We start from the raw sequence: 22988 nt of genomic DNA, 5'->3' as shown, positions 1-22988 counted from the left end.
GGGTGGGTCCATTCGCTATAATGAGAGAAATCCTCTGCTACAAGAATTAAAAAACTCACTTTTTCTAAGGGTACAGGTAGGTTCAATGATTGTTCAAACAAACTTTTCAGTAAAAAAAATGACAGCATTAGATATTTTATTGGTGATTTCTAGTAAAACTAGATTATGATACCTAGTGTGCAAACACTTTAAGTTTAAAAAGCACTCTCATATATGTTATGTATTGAATATAAATCCCTGACATTGGTCCCTGACTAACATGGGATATTACATATTTGAAAACAATGGCAACAACAATCCCCCCATGAGAAACAAGCAAAAAAGATGAATAAAGCCCTAATGCACAAGACTAATAAGTGACTAAATCACACCCAGAAAATAGTACGTTCAGCGTTATTGCATAAAATCTTTGCACTACATTATTTAAATTAAGGATAAATATCTACAAATGGAAAGATTTTCAAGAGAGATACTTATATGGCTAATGAGGGAGTGGTTATTTGTCAAATAGTACATGAATATGGCACAGGAAAACACCCTTTCATAACAATTCACTAGGGATTCATTCAGTTTGAGTCTTTTTTTTCTTTAATTATTTTCTAGTTAATCATAGTAAATTATGTTTTTATATTAAGGTTACAGAGTGGATAAAGTTACAGATTTTTTTTTGACAAATGAACCAAAAAAGTGTTAGCTCAGACTCTATAAATTTTCAGATATCCTAATATTATTCTCTACAAAAATGGTAATTTCAACCAAAGAACAAAATTAACAATTATTTTCCAAAAGCATTATATGATTACTATTAAAATGCTTTAGTTACAACCAATATTAAATTAGTTTTCATTCCCAAACCTAATCCCTATTAAGGTATAAATTACTGATAAGGAACATGCAATTTGTAAATGAATAATTCTGATTTGGAACAACTGAATGTATATTATGAATATGTTTGTATAGTTATGATGAAGCTGACTGTGTATTTCTAAAAATAATACATATTTTGAAAAAGAGTGGATCCACAAAATCAAAGTGGGTAATACTAAGATATTTAATAATAATAATTCTAAGATATTACCTTCAGTTTTCTCTCTCACTTCTCATGAATGTACCAGGAGTCTTCCAGAGACTACATGGTGTGTGACATTACAGGAGACTGAATACCAAAGTGGGGACTAAGGACACAGGTACCTTCTATTAGGCCAGATATTATTGTAATTTATAAAACTATAACTGATGCTAACCTTCTTAGTACTTGATTTTGCTTTGGAAAATATGTTATTTTTCAAAAATGTCATATTAACATGTAAAAAATTATTGCATTAATTTAGTAAGTTAATAAATGGGTCTTAAGGTTAGCAGTTTAAGATTCAATGAAATAAATATTAATAGTTATAACCCATGTAAACAAAAGGTCTTTGGGACTTATAATACATTTTAAGACTGTAAGTAAGGTGCACTTGAAACCTATATAATCTAACTATGTCACCCCAATCAATTTAATTAAAAAATAAAATTAAACTTAAAAAGAGTATAAGTTCCATAGAACCTAAAAGTTACAGAGCTATTGGTAAAGAAACAAGAAAATACTATTTATTCAGTCTTAAACTATCCTTATACATTTACAAATCTACAAACCCCAGTGATAAAGATCTTTATGGTCCTTGTAATATGTAAGAAGTTATTTAAAATAGATCTATTTAAATACCCTTAAAGCATTTCATTCATAACATAAAAAAATACTGAGCTTCTTAGAAATTGCTCCATTTTCAAAATATATTTATAACTTAACCAAAATAAATAATTCATACCTCACCAAGTGAGTAATAACGTCTTGGGATCTGGGAGTCTGGATAGATGTTTTCAAGGTACCAAGAAAAGGGCTTACACTTCAGATTTTCTCTTAGTGCTTTTCTGACTGACACATCTCCGTAATCCACTTTGACAACACCTGGAATTTTTCAAAGAAACACAAATTAGTTCATGCTATTTTTGTTTTAGCACTGTTTCACTTTGTTTACTTTGTGATCACTTTTTCTTCTATAATTATAATTCCATCAAATTCAATTGCATTTACAGCTGCTATTACACTGATCTTTTTTTTTAACTAACATCCAATTAGTACATTAAATTGATATAAAAATAGTTTTCCCATTGGTTATGACTTTTCAAATGCAAATATTTATCACCAAGTACTTGTACTTCTTAGATTGAATAATTAATCAACTAAGCGTAAATTGGAATTAATTTAGCAATTCATAATCAAAGCTTAACTGAACCGTGTGATAATGTGGTTGTTTCTCTTTAATAAAAATTTCAATAGCTTTGATGCCTTTGTTAATGCTTGTATTTTCACTCTAGTGTTATTTATTCACCACCTGCAGATTTCATTAGAAATTTACTATATAAATATGATCCTCAACAATGCATAGCAGTTATTATTGTATGCTATAACTTTCCCTTCTTCTTCTTGAACTTTTATTCTACGTAGGCTTATCATAGAACTAATTTTTTCTTTATTGATTTTCTTGTTTTATTTTTAAGTTTATATAAGCCACCTGAAATCCTTGGATAAGTTAGTAAGTAAATAAGCATAAAGAAACTAACATAAACAAATGGAATATATTCAAAAGTATATATTAAAATTGGTTAGCACCTGGAGAACATTATGCTAAGTAAAATAAACCAATCAGAGGATGACAAATGCTATATAACTTCACTTGTATGTGGAATCTAATGAACAAACTAAACTAATAAGCAAAGTAGAGACAGAATTGTTCGCAAGAAGGGTTATATAAGCAGTTTCTGATTGGAAGGAAGTTTGAAATTTCATTTGCATATTACTTTACATTAGATAACAGAAAAAGGGTGGTCTGGTAGAGCGATTACTGCAGAAAGATAATTTAAATTATCTTTAGAAATGCAGAAAAATACCTTGGGATCATCTTACTATTTGGCTAGGGTGGCTTTTTTCTTCTGTATATTTTCCCTGCTTAGAAGTAAAATATTGTGTATTAAAGAGCACTGCTCTCCAAACATTCCATATCATCCTCTACATTTTCAGGCCACTGATGTTAGCTAAAGAACCGTGGGGGAAAGGGACATCTGTCACTTCTGGTCTTCTGGTCTTCAAGATAGAGGATGAGGAACGAGACCCTCTCCAACTCTCTTTTCCTCCAGTAGAGGGACTGAGGAGGCCTTGTACCCCAATGGGTGTAGCTACACGATGGTGAGGCCTTTGTTGGCCTGCATCTTTGACTGTGAAGTAGCCTGAATTAGACTTTTCAGACCCATGGTATAAAATGCCATCGGACTTGTTTTTCAAACTCTTACTTCCAACCCTCCCTACAGTAGTTTACCCAATATTGTATACTGAAGAATTTTATGAGGATTTCTAAGAGGCATCTCAAATTTGACAAGTCTGAAACAGTCCTCTTGATTTTCCAACTTGCTCCATCTCCAAAATTCTCCATTTCAGTAACTAGAACAAATGCCCATCCATTTGCTTAGGGCAAAACATAGGAGTAACTCTCTTTATCTTACATACACATATTCAAATTATTAGCACTTTCTGTTGGCTCTGCATTCAGTGCATTCCCAGCTCTCCCACAATCCCTTCTAACATCCTGGTCTCACTCTGTCTCATCTTTTGCCTAAACGAGCATTGTAATAGTCTCCTGACTAGTCCCCTTGACATCTTATATTTTTCTGTTTATCCCTTATTCATCATTTCCTGTTCCCTAGACAATATATTTTAAATATAAGTAAAATCATGTCTAACTCCTGCTCTAAAGCTTCAAGTGGTTCTCTACTGTGTTAAGAATAATTAACAATATCTTAACTATTGCTTAGTATCCTTTGTGAACCTGTTCTCGGCTGTCTCTCTGAATTAGTTACTCATATTCACTTTGTAGCCACATTGGCTTTTGCTGTTTGTTGTTGTTATTCTTGTTATCTATTTATTTTTGCTTTTCTTCTGACATGCTAAGATCATTCCTAATTCATAGTTTTGTAGTCATTCTTTTCCTGTGTGGAATGGTAATACTCTACCCTGGAACTTATATGAGCTGTCCATCACTTCATACAAGTTTCTGCTCAAACTTCACTTCCTCAGATTCACCCCGACCTCCTTATTATAATGATTGGCTCAGGAATGGGAATGTGAACACATTAGCCTAATAAATGTATACTGAGAATGTGCAGGTTGAAGTTGACACTCTATTACCTTTGGAATTGCTAGCTATATAGATGCTTTAAGACTAGAGCTTCTGGGGCTACCATATAGTAAATTCCTATAACAGTGATGCCAATACATGAGCAAAATAAACAGGAAAAGGATAACAGAGATCAAAACAAGACAAAGTCAGAAGATGTTTATTTATTTTATTTCAACTATATATGAGGTACATTTTCTAGGTATTTGGGATACATTAGTGAACAACATAAGTGAAGTATTTTCTTCTATGGAGTTTACATTCTAGTGGAGGAAGACACAAAATAATAGATTAAAAGGTGATATATGCTATGACAAAAACAGACTAGGGTGAGATAGGAAGGTTGTAATAGAAGAACTCAGTGGATTTTTACATATATTTTTTTTTAAAGGCAACAAAGAATTGAAAGTTTCTAAGGTAAATCTTTCAGTCGGATTTGCATAAACCTGGAAATGCTTTGATAATAAGATAAAGGTGCATTATGAATTAGCTAAAAAAAGAGCATTTAAATTAACTACAGGATTGCAATTTTGATTAAGAAGTTTATGATAACGCAAGTTGTCATATTTTATTAAATAGCTTGTCCCTTATTCATCATAATAAAATCTACTTCATGGTAGTACTAAATTTAGATATGTAGGACATTCAAGTTTTAAATGTTTAAATAGAGAGTAGATTGAGGATCATAATGATCTCAGTTAAATTCTTCCCTAGTAGATGCCTAATAAGCCTAAAATTCTGGTTCCCCTAGAATTAGGTCACCTGGTAACAGAATAGTTGCAACACTAGGCTAAAGCTTAGAGTTTTATGCATAAGACTATGTATTGCATTAGCTTCAAGAAAAAGGGAAATTATATTTCTTTGATAGGGAATGCTTAAGTAAGTCAACGCTATATATATCTAATTGACAAAATGTAATTCATATATTGAAACAATTCTTTCTGTATAAGAACATGAAAAATATTAATACAAATATAAAACAATTTTCACTATACTGTTATTATAACAAAATAAAATGAAAATATGAAACAATTAAAAAATAGCACATTTCCTTTGCTAACTGAAAAAAAAAGAGTGAGAACTTAATACATCTATTTTTTCCTTAAGCACAACAATTAAAACTATGCAGCTAACCATAAAATTTTTTTATATCCAATGATACCATATTAACATATACTTGTATATTTTAGTAGACCAGTGCACATAATTTAAGAGTTTTGTTGGTATTTTCAAAATTCCCTATAACTGAAAATATATCTCCTTATTTTGTTATTCACTTTGAATATTTGTCTTCAGGAGCTTTATCCTTATCTTCATTCTTTTCTCTTCAAAATATATAATAATACAAAGAAATCATTTATAAGCCAACTAAAGATTATTATGTTACAGAGTATATAAATACTATACTGTGTCAGAGGTTTAGTAAATTATTTGGAATGCTTTTTCTTTTTATTATTCAAAACCACTCTTTAAGTCCATCATTTACATGTTTAACCATTCTTGATATGCACGAAAATTACCCAGGCTCATAGCCACTCGTTAAAAAATTGCTGGATAGAAGTATACTAACAGACTGATAGTCCATGCCAGCTAATAACACATAGTGGTTATCTGTTGAATTTAGCATTTACTATTATGATTGCAATTTTATTTTAATGTAATAAAAATGAGATAATGAATTGTACAAAGATCATGGCTCTGTCACATAGAACAAGCAAATATCACACAACTTCTTGATTTATTTAAGTCTGTCTGACCTCCAGAGTCAAAAGTTTGAGAAGGTCTTGAAGCTAAATTTTCTATGTAATTGCCTCAAACTTCAGTTCAATTGGACAATAAAAATCTCATATTGAACTACGTGGTTCCAGAGGGACAAGAATATGAGTAATAAGAATAGCGAACCTTTGCAACTGCCTTTTAAAATAAAGGTCAACTTGATATCGCTTGAAACAAATCACCTATAAAATCCACAATCTTGAGGTAAAAAAATCTAAGTAAAGACCTTCATGGCCATGTTTACTAATCTTCAGAAGCTAGAGCAGCCAGAGTATATAGTCACCTGCTCCCTAACTCACATATTTTATAGAAAATGCAAAGAGGTATTGAGCCAATGAAACCAGTAACTGACATATCTTGTGTATTTTGTTTTGTTATTGTTTGTTTTTCATCTCCCCATAGTAAGGAGAATTTTACAGATAATTTATATGTTTATCTTTTAAAAACTTCTTACAGTTATTGATAATTATGTATTCACTGAAGATCATTCTAAAACAGATAGAAACAGTAAAAGTCATCTGTAATAATGCTACATTTACATGATGCTAATGATTTTCTTAGACTTTTATTCATATAAAATTATATAGGTACAACTTCTCTTGCAAAAAATTATTTATATTGCAATATGTACTAGTAACTTGCTTTATTCCTAAAACAGTATGTCATGCAGACTTTTTGATCAATTCAACTTTTCTGTAACTTTGTTTTTAATGTCTCTATGGCATTCTATTTTACAAGTGGGTAATAACTTAATCAGTTCCCTATAGTTGGATATTCAAGTTGTTTCTCATTTTAGATCATTTTAGACTTTATTTCTTTTTTATTTTAGACTTTAAAAGTCAATGAATCTTTATACCATTTTTATTATGCTCTTGGTTATTTCATTAGAATAATCTCTAGAAGCAATACATTTTGAGAAATTACATGCTAATTTCAAAACTTTTAAAAACATACATCTATTACTAACCTGCTCCCCAGAAAGGTATATCAAATTAACACACGCTTTAACAGTGTTAAGAAGCAAATTTCCACTATGGCCATTTGGCTCAGTTGATTAGAACATCCTCCAATATGTCGAAAGGTTGCAGATTTGATTCTTTGTCAGGGCACATACCTATGCTGTGGGTTTTATCCCTGGTCTGAGTGCATATAGGAGGCAACCAATTGATGTTTCTCTCTCACATCAATGTTTCTCCCTCTCTTGCTATCTCCCTCTTTCTCTCCTACCTTCTCTCTCTAAAATCAATAAATATGTCCTTGGGTAAGGATTTAAGAAAAAGCAAATTTATTTCCCTTTAGGACCACTGACTATTTTAATTCATTCTCTCTCTCTCTCTTTTTTTATCCTCACCCAAGGACATGCTTATTGATTTTAGAGAAAGAGTGGAAGGGAGGGAGAAAAAGAGGGAGAGAAACATCGATATGAGAGAAGCATCAGCTGGTTACATTTTGGACGTGCCCAGACCAGTCCAAACCTGCAACTCAGGCGAGTGCCCTGACTGGGAATAAACCTGCAACCTTTCAGTTTGTGGCATGACACCCAACCAACTGAGCCACACCGGCCAGGGCTTAATTTATTCTTTAATTTACCACTTTTTGTTGTGTGGAGATAAATAGTATCTCATTATTACTTAAAATTGATTATTAGTGATGACAAATCCTCTCCTATTGGTTTTTCTATTTCTTCTTTTATAAACTACCCATTCTTTCCCTTTTCCCAGTTTTCCATTACGGTGTTCACTTTTTTATATCTAAGCACCTTTGATACAAAGATTTTTGGGGATAGGTGTTGCAAGCATTTGAGTTTTTTGTTCTTATTTTGACAATACAAAATACTAAAAATTATTTCCTTTGTGCTTTCTACCCTTCATAAGATACTTAGAAAGGCTTTCACTATCTTGACATACTAAAAACAAGTCCAGCTATACCTTCTTCCATTCTTAAAATTTTTCACTTCATATATTTTCTTCATTTAACTTATTAATCACACAAAATTTATTTTAGTGTATTTTCAACCATGTCCCTTTTTAGCTTTTATTGGTTTTGTTTCTTTGTATCACACATATACTATATACATTTTTTAAATGATTCACTTGACTTATTTTCATTTTGCTTTAATTAAGCACACTAACCAGCTTAATTAATTTATCTTATTGCTTGAGAAATCTGTAGGCCATCACTTTTATAAAAAAAATTTTATCTATGATCAACTTAATTTAATAAAATGTAATAATATATCATTGTGTATTTAGATTACATATATATATTATTTTGACCCTGTGAAATGTAAATGAGAATCTGTATTATGATATTGGTTTTCACTGAGGGGGAAAAAAGTCATTACTCAAAACTTATTGCTTATAAAAGATATGCTGAGATCTTTGAATATTTCATCACATAATTTTGCTTTGTTTTGTTTTGTTTTTAATAGGAACTCTCAGGAGTGATTCTTTTATGAACTCAGAAACAAGAAAAGCTGAGTTTCCCCTTGCAATTGATTTATTTTTATCCTACAAACACTGCTAACTTTATAGCTGATAAGGTATCCCTCTGTTTTCTATCCAGTGTATCATGTGAATTTAGAATTTCTAAAGCCATCTCAAACCACTTTTGGAGTAGAACCAGCATTCATCCATCCATCCATGGCATGGTATTGCCTTGGCAACTCAGGGTCAAGTAATGAAACAATAGAGCATTATTTAAGGGGCTTCATGTTCTTAATTGCACAATACACATTTTTATATATACGTTGTCATTAAAGCTCTATAACATTCCTATATATTATTGTTCTTTTTAACTTGTTTTAAGGATGAAAGGGCTGAAACATTAAATGGTTAACTTGTTCTAGCTTACTTAGAAAATAACAGGAGGAGGATTAGCAGTCACTCACACCCATCTAACATCAAGGTTCATGATCTTGCCCACTCTACTACAATTAGAGGAAAAAACTGGAGGAACTTTGAAAAACCTATACAGACATAGATTTCCCTGGTGGTGATACAAAACATGGTCATTATTACCCCATGGAGAATAGAATCCGCTTGGCAAATTCTCCTTTCCTGAAAGATCCAAGGTCCTGTACAAACTTGAATTCGTAGAAATAAATGATCAGTAATGACACATTTGGGAGTTATTCTATTGATTTGATGATTAAATACAACCAGACATTCTAGTGTGCAAAGACCGGTCAAAATATGTCCATATAGTGCTTCACAAATTGTGTCTAATCAATCACTAGTCCTGCAGGATACTAAATATAACTGTTTCTTCAGTGCTATAACAATCTTGTTCTTATACCATCAATGATATTGTACAGTTGCCCCTGGGGAGAAGACAACTGTATTGTAGTTGTCACTGCTTGAACATATGCAAATGTGTTTTTCTCTTTGTGAAATAAGTAGCCAATTGCAGTTTCAGTAATTAATTAATTGGCATTTAAACCAATAGACACTTAAATATATCCAGATTATTGTCTGAAAGCTTTCCTTTAATACTTCTGGTATAATCAAGAAAGTACAAAGATTAAACTTTGCTGAATGGTTTCAGGCACTTGGAAGAAATCCCAGGGATAATAATGTTCTAAGAAAGCCTACATCATCAATTATCTTGAGGGCACTCAGAGTGACAGTGGATGGAAAACACATACACACCAGTAAATCTGCAATGAAAAGTGATTTAAAAAATCAGCCTCAAGATGTGAAGCTACTTGATCATTTTGCTTATTTTGAAATAAAAATACATGCATGCATAAGAATGAGATATGATAAAGAAGATGTGTCTTTAGATATAACAAAAAGTTGTATCTAAAACAGTTCCTTAATATGTTGACCTGAAGAATGAAAGTACCTTTTGAGAAGGGCTAATTGGGCTCATTTTTATAAACAGAGCCAAGCACCCATCGCTAAACAGGGGCATCTGCCGCAAGCTGCACTTCAGGGAGAAGAAACCTGCACCACACTCTCTGCTTTCCACACTGAACTGCCTACATGCACTGTGTTCTTGCCTTCTGAGCCTGGAATTGTATCTAAACCAATAGGACTGAGACCTTCCCCACTGAACTGGAGTAGCACACCTATATCGCCATTGTTTTTTTTTTCACTAACCAATCAGAGTTGCTCCAATTCAACCAATTACAATGGCCCCTTTTGGACCAAACTGAGGATTTGGAGTCCTTATTTGCATGAGGACTGGCCAATCAGGGGACCAGGATGGGAACTTCTCTCTACATAAGCCAACTGTCCTCGGGTTTAGAAAGTGCACTTTTAATTTCTGTTAAAGACTTTGTTTCCCTGGATGGAGCTGCAACAGTAGAGTAGAGCTGTCTCGCCAGACCTGAATGTAGTACGGAAGCTGTAACATCAAAGCCGAAAGAGCAGGGCTACCTCCCTCGCTCCATCTCATAGCTGTGCTGCTCCACAGCCAAGCTTTTTCACGATTGAGCTGTTTGCACTGAATAAAGTCTCTCTCGCCTTTCACCGTGTGCCAAGTTGGGGACTCCTGTTGGTGTTGAATTGGTGGCAATGGCCTTTGGTTGATAGGAACAAAATAATTCTAATTGAAACGAAGTCTTATAGTTTAATTTTTTTTTCTTTTCGCTATATAATAAGATGGCAATATTTAAGTTCATGGTAGCTTAGTTGAAAAGTGTTTAAAATTTATTGTCTGATCATATTTTAACAGAAGCAATGAGTTAAATTCAACAGGTGTCTTTACTATAGGACTCCTCAGAACTTTTAATATGCTAAAGTGTATTTTGAATATGTAAACTAGGTAATATTTCCAAAAATATTTGTATTTTTTCAAAAAATCTGAGACAACCCTTCACTGAAATCATTGATGAACAAGCTTTATTGTATTTTCTATATCTAAGCAAAATATTAATTAAGTACAGGACATAAATTAGTTTCATTAGAGAAAAATTTTTGTCGGGGGAAAATCTATATGCTTTCAATTTTTTTTCATTAGCAACTCTCCATTGCAAGACTTTAATTAAACCAAGACAGTGGTAGTAAATTCAAATGCATGTATTTGTTGACATGTATATTTCTGTTCAGCTCCTAGAACAGTATCTGGATCTAACAGACATTATTTAAGTATTAGTTACACTACTCTCTGATACATGCTCTGTTTTGTCTCCATTCTTTCCCTTTCATTCTCTCTCTCTCCTTCTTTAATACATATGTGTGTGTACAAGAAAAAAATGTCTACAAATTTTCTTTCATGGTTTAAAATTCCTACTTTATAAGTACTGAAAGTATTTTAGACTTATTTAGATATATATTTTATATTACTCTTGATATAAGAGAATATAAGAGAGAGAGAAAGTTTGTGCAAAGTTTAGCTCTAAAGTGTTACTTGGCATCATTAAGAAAGAACATAATTAACAAAAAAGTTCCATATATATTAAAGTTGCACTTTCCTACTCTGTATTTAGTCAGCTTTCTTGCTGTAAGGCCAATAAGAAACTCTTATTATGTTTTTGAATTATGAGTTATTAGCATAAAAAACTAATATGACACAGGAAGACTAGTGTGAATTGGTTGTCACATCTTATTAATTCAAGTAATACCTGAGATTACATTATAGGACACATTAACTCAGACAGGAGAAATATTAGGTAAACATAGTGAAGCCTTGATTATCTAGGATAACAAAATATGAATCTAGGGTATATAGGTTTTTTCAACAGGAATTACTTCTATATAATTTAAAGATTTCTATTTATCTAGTAAAGGGAAAGAATTCTGTAGCCATGTGGCTATGATTAAAGGAGATTAAGAACCCACTAGCTACCTTAAGAACTACTCGCTCAAACTCCCTGGGTTTGAATTCTACTGTCCCATGTACTGAAGATGTGCTATTGGGCAATTTATGTAACCTCATAAGGCCTCAGTTCTTTCTTCTATTAAGTGGGCATAATAAGAGCATTTGTCTCAGCGTGTTATGATGATTATTACATGAGTTAAATCATAAAACACTACCTAAACAGTGCACGGTGCATACTAAGTGCTCACTAAAAGTTACCTGTAATGTTGTTTTAATATGGATATGGACCTCCAGGGGCACATTATCTCTTTATAGAAGGGTGGGCTTATTATTTTCTGCGCCTGCGCACTTCTGTTGTGTATCAGATGAATGGAGTGGGAAACCAAAAACTTAACTCTGGCCCACATGCCCTTTCAATGAGATGCGTACCATACATCACTTTCAAGACTTCAGAATTGCACCCCTACAGGTATCATTCAAAGTCTGAACACAGCACTTTTTTAAACCCAAGATGCTAATAAAAACAAGCAGAAACTACACACATCTTTGCGCCTATCATTTCCCCTGATCACATTTGTGCACTGTGGTGATTTTGACACATATGACACACAAGAAAAACACAAGTTCCATAATCATGGACTTTCAATTAAAAGAATACACTACTGCTATGAACAGTAGATATTCAGGTATTTTTTAAACAAACTGTTACAAGAGAACATGTTCATTTCAATTTCGAAAAAAAATTGCAAAAATATTTTCATCCTCCATTGTTAACCAATTTGCCCCTCTGTCCTGAACAACTATAAACGAGGGAGCTGGCAAAGGCTATAGGAGAGCCATTAGTCACCCTCAGGACACTGTGCACTGTTGCTATGGAACAACCAATGACAAGAATTTCAATAAGCATGAGTTTGACTTATGATTTTTGGGAATGGTAGAATAACATATTGCTCCTGGGTTTTCTATGCAGCATTTATCTTCTTCTAGCACTAGACATGTCAAAGACTTGATACTAAAAACAAAGCAAAGTTTATTTATTGCGTACATAAGATACAGTTCACAAACCAGACTTAACATTGCATGGTATGAGAACTTCTCAGCAGTTATTAAATAAGGTCAACATTCAGTCATAATGAAAGGGGGCCAAGTGTGTCAGCTACACTACTGAGATGCTAAAATAGTCTTCTACATAACAGCCTAGTGCTCTATCACATAGAGGATTCTAACATGCCTCTCTTATTTTTCACAGCTTTATCTTTTTCTCAGGATGTCATTGATCTAAGGATATGCTCCAATATAATTCAACAAACTCTCTGGGTCCACAGAGGGGATTGGGACGCTGTAGGAGAAGGCAGAATGTTGTCTACCTCTTGAAAGGAATAGCATGTATGTAATGTAGTGTTTTGTTTTCTAGTGAGGGTTTGATTTGTCTAGGGAAAAGAAAAGGGTATTTTGAATCATACCCTAGCTATGGAATTCAAAGGTACAGGCTCTGAAGAATATCAGGAGTGTTTCTAAAAATATAAGCAATCTTGCAAACATTGATTTAAGCTCCTCACTTTATTCTGTCCTCTGACTTTGCTTGTTGAAAATGGTTATAACCTCAAAATTGTTGGTTAAAATATATAGGAGGTAGTTACTTTCAGTGCAATAAAAATGTACTGATTAACAACTGTTTAAAATCACAACATTGCATCAAAATTGTGTTTGAGTTAAACTGACCTTTCACAGACGAAAGACTCAGTTGACTGGACCTGTGTGAAATAGCACAGCTGATAAGTGAAAGAACTTGCCTTAGCCTCTAGTTTTTTGACTTTCAGGTCAGTGCCCTTAACGTCTGTTCCTTCATTCAACAGATTTTCATTGTTTCTCTCCCTGTTTTATATACTTTACTGGGGTATAGAAATAAAATGTTAAACAAAAATTCTTGTAGAGTTTCTTCCTGCAAGCTTAGTCAGTAGTCAATCAAATAAGCAACACAAATGAAAATTACCAAATGTTAAATTGCAAAGGTATTTGATAGATGGTCAAGGTATAAAAACACAGAATAGGCAACTGATCCACTGGTGGTTATGTAGAGGCATGTCAGGGAAAGCTCTCTGAGGAAGTGAACGTTGAACTGAAATGGTAATCAAAGAGGGTGAGAGGAGACGGAGAGCAAACTGGGTGGTCTTTATAGGAAATGCCATCTGGTTTTATTGTTCGTGAACATATTAATACAAAATTGTTTTTATTTGGCTATTACCAATTACTCACTTCTTTATCTCTGTGTATAAAGACATATTCTGTGGCAGACATATTCTAAGATGGCTCTAATTATCCCTATTTCTTGGTATTCATGCTCCTGTGTGGTGCTTTTCTTTAAGTGTTGGTGGAATCTGTTACTTGTTTCTTACCAAGATAATATGAGAAAGGTGAAGGGATAGCACTGCCATGATAACGTTACATTACAGTTGTAACTAACATCTTGCCAGCAGATTCTCTGTTGACTCACTCCCTTATTGGCTTTGCTTAATTAAGCTGCCACCTTGTAAGCTGCTCCACGGAGAGGCCCACATGGCACGATATTGCTGGCCAAAAGCCAGCAAGAAACTGAAGCTCTCGGTTTGAAAATCTGAAAGAAACTAAATTTTGACAATCACATGAACGTGGAAGCAGATGCTTCCCAGTCATGCCTTGAGAGGCGACTGCAGCCCTGGCCGACCTGCTGATCGCAGCTACATCACAGCCTCTGAAGCAGAGGCCCCGTTAGGCCCTGCCTGGACTCCTGACCCAGAGGAATTGTGAGAAAATAAATGAGTGGTGTAAGCCATTAAGTTTGTGGTATTATTTTTTTAACATATCAGTCAATAATTAATATACAGGGTGGGGCAAAAATAAGTTTACAATTGTGACTATGTGAAACAGTTTATTCTTCTATTATTATTTATCAATTATATTATTTTCCATTCAAACAACTGTAAACCTATTTTTGACCCACCCTGCTTTGTTCCTTTGTGTCCTTTCAGATTGTATCTGAAATGTGTTCTTTTTCATTCAAATAGCAGTTAAGTCTTTTATCATCTTATAAAAGTCTCCAAGAAAACAAAGAAAAAAAATTTGCGGAGAATATTATGAAATTATTTAGATAATCATTTATTTTTTAGTATATAGATTTTAAAAGTCCTTTCAAAGTTAATCATCTGGAAATATTAACACATAACCACTTAAGAATACATCAAGATATTCTACCACCTTTTTCCCTAAAAGATAATATAGTTAGAGCCTAAAAAGCATGAGGTTGAAAGCTGTGGAGAAATGGGGATAGATGACTAATTTCAGGATTCCACACATGAATGGCCCATCTGATCGTGAATTCTAGATCCATCATATATATACTAGCCATGCGACCTTGGATCAAGTACTTCACTCTTTAAAGGCACAATAGAAATAATAATTGTAACTATTTCCTAGATCTTTGTGAGGAAATAAATGAGATAAAGCATACTAAGTACCCTGGCATACAGTGAGAGCTTGAAAATTTTCTCCATTATATAAACCCTGCAGTAAAGTATTTTACAATCTAATATCAGATTATAGTCTTATTTATTCCATTTTTTGAATTTTTAAATAAAAAATGTAAAATCTTTAAGTTTAATTACATTTATTCTGTTGGATTAGAAAAACTTTAAAGCAATTTAAGTAACTTTAGTTATGGATTAGATTGGCCACTTGAAATAATTATCATTAAGTCAATATTTTACTTTTATTTTAATGAGGCTCAACAATTTTAATCCCTTTAATCTTTTTTAGTCCTCAGTGTTGTATTTTTTCTCCCTGCCCAATATTCAGTGTTTGCTGAGTTAAAAGGTACTCTCTAAGGTACTATTACAGAACTCAACACAAATTTTTAAGAACATTAGTGTTGTATGGTTACTACATAATACAATGATAGATTTCTGCTTGATGTTAAACTAATGTTGTTTCAATATTTACAGAACACAGACAGACACTATGGGACCTAATTCAGAGCCAGTAATTATTAATACATTCACATTCTTTAATATTTGTAGTCATTTCTATATAATTAACTTTTGAAACTGTCCTGTAGATACACAGCATGAGATTCAAACAGCCTCCTAAGGGACTGAATATGTGGGAGGATATTGGACAATGTTAATAAAAATAGATGAATTATTTTAGTTATTTACAATAAAGTGAAATTTTAACTTTCACTCATAGCTTCATAAACAAGGTCTCTACACATAAAGATGGTCAATAGTAACACTAACTAAAGGCTAAGAACATTTAATCAAACCTTGTTAATAAAAATCTGATTTAGGACTTTCTTAAATAAGGAAGCAAAGATACATGACATTTTACATGGTAGATTTATTTTACTAGAACATATTGCTATTCCTTAGCCAACATGACATGTTTTATTATCATATGCAAATATAAATTTACTGAGATAGACTAATGACATAAAATTAGGTGACCTTTTTAAAAAAACATTGTTCCTGATGTAATTTTGTTTTCTGCTTTAAAAGAGCCAGATATCATTTATTAAGCATACACTATGTATTTCCACCCACATATTATATGTGCTTTGAAATTGCCGCTGTGATTATGATTTTACTTTAGATAGTACAACAAGAAATTTTCCTGAGAGTGGGCCTTAAACATTTTTTAAAGTCACAATTTATCAAATACTAACTGCACAGAGGAGATTCCTAATTATGCAAGCCAATGAAATGGCATCATGACAAAATGGTGCAAATCAGTGGTTAACCCAAGGAAAAACATCTTTGACTTTGTAACACACAACTTTTAATATGTAGCTTTGTAATGCAAGAAATTGTTGCCACCAATCTGCCCTCTACAAACTTTAGACAAAGTAAAATGCAATCTTTCTGCATGTGTAAACAGTTAGATTAGGCACCTGCAGTAGAGAGCTTGCGTAATGGCTTTGAAGTGTTTCCTAGAGTTCAGCATTTTCTTAGGAGAAGGAAGCTCAGGAAGAAGGCATTCTTTCTAACATGAAATATTGCACACTCTCATTATCTCAAGAGAAGAGGCACAATGCTGTACATCTCAGATCATTCATAAAATAGTCAACCAGCAGAGTATAGTAATGTTTCTGATAAGTGATCAATTCTTAATCTACATATTGAGTAAATGTAGCAGAATGACCTCCTTCTATGATCCCTGTGAGTTTCTTGGGGTTCAGGTTAACAGTGGTGTGTAGGGATGGGATTCTTTTACAGATAATTATTATCTTCCCTGGAGAGGAAAATGGAGGTGGTTTGTGAGTCCAAAATTTAAGTGGTCTACTGTTAAGTTTTAATACTCCCAGAGGAGGGAGTAACATAAATATAGTCAGAAGAAGGTGGGTCAGGATAATCTAGTCAAAAGGAGATGCATCCCAAAAAGTAGCATGTCCTCAGAAACCCCTGAGTTTTGTTCCACCCATTGGCCACAGTGCCGGTATGCTCATGTAACAGTGGGTTTTTGTAACAGTGGGGAATTCGAACCCTTCCCCCACCATTCTTTTGACATTGTTTCTGTAGATGCTGACTCTAACATGTAGGACCTACATTGTAGGTTGTAGATACACAGCATGTTTGTATAAGGATCCTAGGAACTACCTTCAAAAGATACAGGCTCTGACATTCAGGCATCCTAGCTCTGGGAGATTTTCTGACTTTCAACCTTGGAGCCAGAATGACATAAAACCAGGGTGGTGTGAAGCCAGGATGACTGAACCAGGATGATGCTCACTGGACCATCCCTTGCCTTATCAGAATAGACTGCGCTAGTCTGTATGTAGAGAACTTTTCACCCCCTTCCTTGATCTCTGTTCTGTTCCCCTCTCTCTCTCCTTATAAAAACCTCTGCCTCCACTGAGAGGTGGAGAAGGGCTTTGAGATGTGAGTCCCCCATCTTTCAGGTGGTCAGCATCTGAATAGATCTCTTTTATATATCAGCACTTGCCTCTTGAGTATTGGCAAAGAAGCAGGCAGCCAGACCTGCATTTGGCTAGTCAAATCGCTGAAGTCTCTCCGAGGGCTCTCCTGACTACTCTGCCTAAAATGTGACTCTTGTGCCCAGGCCCTTTTCACTATCCTACTAACTTCCTTAGCTGCTTTCATAATCAAATATACTACTTAATTATTTATTGTCTGTTTTCATGCTACAAATAAACTCCATGAACATAAAGATATTTGTCTGTTTCCCATACTTAGAGATCACCAGGACCTGAAAAAACGTCTGCCACATATTAAGCAATCAATAAATGTTTGTTAACAGTACTAGTTTATTCATTCACTGAAGTCAGATGATGTCTATGTAACTTTTCATTTTTATTTCCTTTGTAAAGTCTCCTTCAAATAATGTAAGGTTAACAGATAAACTAAACCCACAGAGTAATTCTTTTGTTGCTAAATTTAGAAGGTCTGGGCTTGATTTTTTCACAGAGCAAGTGCAAAGGAAAGGCTTCTCTCTCCCTCTCTATCTCCCTTCTTCTCCTCTTCTCTCTCTTTATCCCTGTGAGTGTGTACATGCCAAGAAACCTTCTGCTGCAGAAAATGAAATGAAAAACTCCCAGTGTTGATCGGCACGGGTCATAGATATGTAAAAATTTTGATCACAAATAAAGACAGTGAACAGACGTGAGACAACTCAAAAAGCAGAAACCACGAGACTAAAATAAGTCCTTACTAAAGATGATTACTGTCATATCATTTGTAATTTATTATTTGGTGCATATACTCACCGAGCTAATATATATATATATAATATAAGCTATTTACATTATCTATTATTTTCAGCAGATCATATGACTGTCTTCAAATGTTCTAATTTAGGAAATGTTTCAGGTACAATTTACAAGCTCATATTTCAACTGGATAGATACTAACATTCCATTATTTTCCAGGTTTTGAATGCTAAAAGCATTTAAGATGAGGTCTATAACAACACTAACAGCATTTTGCTTAGCAAGTCTTATCTTTTTCTCAGTGTGAAATTATAGATTCACAAATTTATAAAGGAAGGAGTTAGTTAAAGCTATAGAGAACTCATCTGGGAATCCTTAGATATTTCTTATAGCTTAGGAGACAGATCTTAAGATTTTTCTCCCTCTTTCTTTCATATAGCCTTATGGGACCATGGAAAACCCACAGATAATATTGTCTTAGATATAAAGGAGTATGAAGTAAAAAGAAAAATGGTCATAATTTAAAAATTTTGTTTTATTTGCCAGATAATGCCTATAGTTATAAATGGACCTTAACCTGCCCTTTCTGGTTCACTCTCATTTGGTGTAAAAAGACAGTACAATTTTGACATAAATTGGGGTTACATATTCAAGATAGCTCAGTATGACACAGACACCTGAAATTTAGGCTGCATGTACAGAAGCATTCTATCAGTGGAATTTGTTTTGTTTGTTTCCCTCTTTTACCATGTATCTATTAGATTCTTCTCACCTCACCGACTTTTCTGATGGTCAAAGTTGGCTTGTCCAGTGTGACCAAGATCTCAGTCGCTGAGGGGTCCAAGCTCCTGGGTCCCTTGCTCCTCTGTCAGGCTCTGGTTGACCCAGCAGACATGGAAACCCCAAAAAGTACCTCAGCACATCTCCTGAGTTCCAGACACAGTCACTCCTCTTCCTTTATGTATCAGCATTCTCTAGCTTTTCATGATAACCAGGGTCAGTTATTCACACTTGGAGAGTAAGGGTTTCTCTTTGCTGCTGGTCTATCCACATAAATGTCCAGACTAACTAGGCTATAACTATAGATTTGGGTTATGTGGGACCCTTATCATTTTATCTGGTGGAAGCATTCCATCTCTGGGGGCTATAAATTCAAATATGATAGATCATAAAGTTGTAGGAACAGATGCACAAAATCCTCTATTGAGTTCCTGGGAATGATGATGAGTGTCAAACTTATCTCTGCTCTTTGATTTCTGAACTATGTGTTCTTGTTATTGAGACACAGCACCGTATCATTGCTGTTGGCTCAAAGTATACCCTATCTTGTAGGAGAGTACCCAACCGCATGGGGTGTTCCAGCTAGTGCCTTAGCTGAGCCTCTCAGAGGCCATTCCAATATTCTATCAGGCGAACTTCTTGGGTAATATAGTTTTTGACAGAATCAATGGACCCCTTGATGATGTACTCATTGTCAAACCTTCTCCATGTGAAGTGGTTCCTTTGGGCCATGGCGATGGAGAGCCCATGTTGGGAAGTGAGTTTGTAGCCCCTCTGTTAATGGTACTAGAAGAAACAGTGCAGACAGGGAAGGCAAACCCATATGACAGTAAAGACAAAATACTTGTCACTTTAGGGTAAAAGGCATCTCATGGTAACAGTTTGGCACTATTGTTTATTTTTATTTTTTATGTGAAATATATTTTTATATTTTTAATTTAAAAAATATTGACTTTCTGGGGGTGCCATTGGTTAATACAATTATATAGATTCAGTTATAAAATTCTATAATATATAATATGTATATTGTATTGTGTGTTCATCACCCCAAATCAAGTCTTCCATTACCATTTATTCCCCCTATCCCCTCTTCTACTTCCCCTCATCCCCCTTTCCCTCTGGTAATCACCATACTGTTGTCTGTCTATGCGTTTTATTTTGCTTTTGTTTTTCCTTAATTTTTTCACCCTTCTCCCTTCTAACAGCTGTCAGTCTGTTCTCTGTTTCTATGAGCATTTCATCCTGGAGCAGCAGAATGCACACTCTTTCCAAGTGCACATGGAACATTTTCTAGGATAGACCATGTTAGGACATAAAACAAGTCTCAATAAATTTAAGACTGAAATCATACCAAACATCTTCTCTGACCACAATGGTATGAAACTAGAAATCCATCACAAGAAAAAAACTGAAAACACACAAACATATGGAGGTGAAATACCACATTACTACATCATGAATGAGTTAATAATGAGATCAAGAAAGACACCAGAAACTGACACTACTGTTTAATCTCCTTGAGGGACAGTGCCAAACTGTAGGTTAAGTGTCTGATACTCAACTTTTTTGGTTGTAATGTATGCGCTTGTAAGTGCCTGAGATTAAACTTTTGATTGCTTAGGCACCCATTTCAAAGACATCCATTGCAAACTACACAACTAGACAAAGAGCTAGGCTGCCCACCAATTAAGTTATCTTTTCAGAAAGCCTTACCTACATAATTCACTGCTTGATCGACTCTGCTTTTCTCTTCCAGTGCTGTAAGTCTCACTCTTGTTTTTTTTAAACTTGTTTTCTTTTTTTATTGAGATATAATTGACATATAACATTATGTTAGTTTCAGGTGTACACCAAAATGATTCAACATTGTATTATTGCAAATGAGCACCATAGTAAGTCTAGTAAACATCTATCACCACACATAGTTACAATTTTTTTCCTTGTGATGAGAATTTTTAAGATTTACTCTCTCAGGAACTTTCAAATGTACAATACAGTATAATTGACTATAGTCACCATGCTGAGTTTATTCTAAATAAAAACCTTAAATTCTTACATTCTTTTTAAAAATCTAACCCTGCTGGTGTAAAATGGTTTTGTACCTCTTTGTACTGAGTCAGTGAAAGATTATAGAAAAGAATTCTATTCCATGAAAACTCAAACTGTATATATAACCTCTAGTGTATTTCAAAGTAGTCCCCTCAAAAGATCCCTGCTATCATCTAACTGTATAATGTAACATAAAAGCAAAAGATGTGTCATTAGGTAGCATTAGCTGAACTCAATTGCATTCTAAAAAAGAAGGGATTTGCTCATGAAAAGTAAAGCAATTTTTAGAAAATAAAAGTGATGTGTGTGTGTGTGTGTGTGTGTGTATTATGAAACAAAATACCCCATTTCTTTCAACTATCTTCACATTCCAGGTAGTGTTATTTTTATTATGGATTTTCTTTACAGGGAATTTTTTTTGTTGGGTGTTTCACTGCTCCATATCACTTTTCCAAGTGAAAAGGCAAATTATGTATTTCTCTTGACTTCCTTGTGTGAAAGTGGGGTTTATATTTTATAAAATCTGAATGTGTTCATTAATGACTAGATACTTGAAATTAAATGCAATTTAAAAGAATTATGAAACCTTTAACTGCACTGACCAGGGTATGCATTGCCAACACCAAAAGAAAATCTAATGTGGACTCATACACTTTATTACTCAAAGGATCCAGTAGATGGAAGTCTTTCCCTTTTAACACTCAAGCTGTTTCAAAAGCATGTTGTTGGATTTGCTATTCCTTATGAAAAAGTAGATGGAAATAGCTGGGGGGAAAAAAACACAAACAAAAAACCCCACTTGCTCCCAGGAGCATATCAGAAAGACCACAATTTACCTGCTTTGTAAGCAGTTTGAAAATTACATTATCAAAGTCAGGTGGCTTTGATCCCCATGAGGTGAATGAGAAAGGGAAGACTAAATAAAGGGACTGATTTCTGAAACCAGGCTCCTAGTGGCTGCAGTTTTGTCTTCCTGCATTAGTGCCCATGTTCTTGCTGCCCTCTCTCAGGGAAAAATTCCTTAGGTCAGTAGTTACATCTGTTTCCTTATATTACAGTCCTTTTGGAGCAGTCCTCAGATGAGCAGAGAGGACATACAGAATTAGGATCTACTGGAATCAGTAGAGCAAAGTGGCCCACGAACTCTCCTGAGGAGCGAGGCTCCAGTGCAGGGCCTGTCTATTTTTCTCTTTGTCCCTGTATACGGCCTCTATCTTCCTCTCTTGGGCTGGTCTCCTCCGCTTCCTCACCAGAGTCGTGAATATATCTCAGAATATCCATAGGTTTTCCTTCCACTTGACTGTCTAGGAAATGAATGTATTGATTATATTCTAAATAATCAGATTTAATAACTAAGATGAATTAAATCACCATCAGTCTATTAGATTATTTAGCTCTGTGTCTCTTTGCAAAATATTTAAAATAGGGGTAATTTAAATAAAAACTGTGGGTTTGGAGCATTTTGATGTACAATGTGCACTGACTATTTTTGTCAGTTCATTCCTCAATATGGAATTAAGACTTTGGCTGGAAAACCATACACGTCTCTCATTCTAAAGAGGGTAGTTGGATGGTGTCTTTCTGTGTGTCTACAAGTCAAACTAATGACACAATTACATTCAATGGAACACCTGTTTTTTGTTAATTAATTTTGAAGTTTCATAGTTAAGTTTTAATTTATAGCCTTATCTTTGGTAATATCTCCT

General features: G+C 34.0%; 1 protein-coding gene across 3 annotated transcripts in view; it reads right to left on the bottom strand.

The window, feature by feature from the left end:
• Positions 1-22988, bottom strand: part of GALNT13 (polypeptide N-acetylgalactosaminyltransferase 13) — a 593991-nt gene that overhangs the window by 55705 nt on the left and 515298 nt on the right. For all 3 annotated transcript variants that reach the window (XM_054562685.1, XM_054562683.1, XM_054562684.1), the window contains exon 10: positions 1812-1951. In XM_054562685.1, the coding sequence (XP_054418660.1) occupies positions 1812-1951 (140 nt within the window). The remainder of the gene's footprint in view (positions 1-1811; positions 1952-22988) is intronic.

The sequence above is a fragment of the Pteronotus mesoamericanus genome, unplaced genomic scaffold (genome assembly GCF_021234165.1).
Source record: "Pteronotus mesoamericanus isolate MK-2021 breed Mesoamerican mustached bat unplaced genomic scaffold, CSHL_Meso_final scaffold_651, whole genome shotgun sequence".
Taxonomy (NCBI): Eukaryota; Metazoa; Chordata; class Mammalia; order Chiroptera; family Mormoopidae; genus Pteronotus; species Pteronotus mesoamericanus.
The sequence above is the reverse complement of the archived record's forward strand: the minus strand, read 5'-3'. Positions and strand labels throughout refer to the sequence as shown.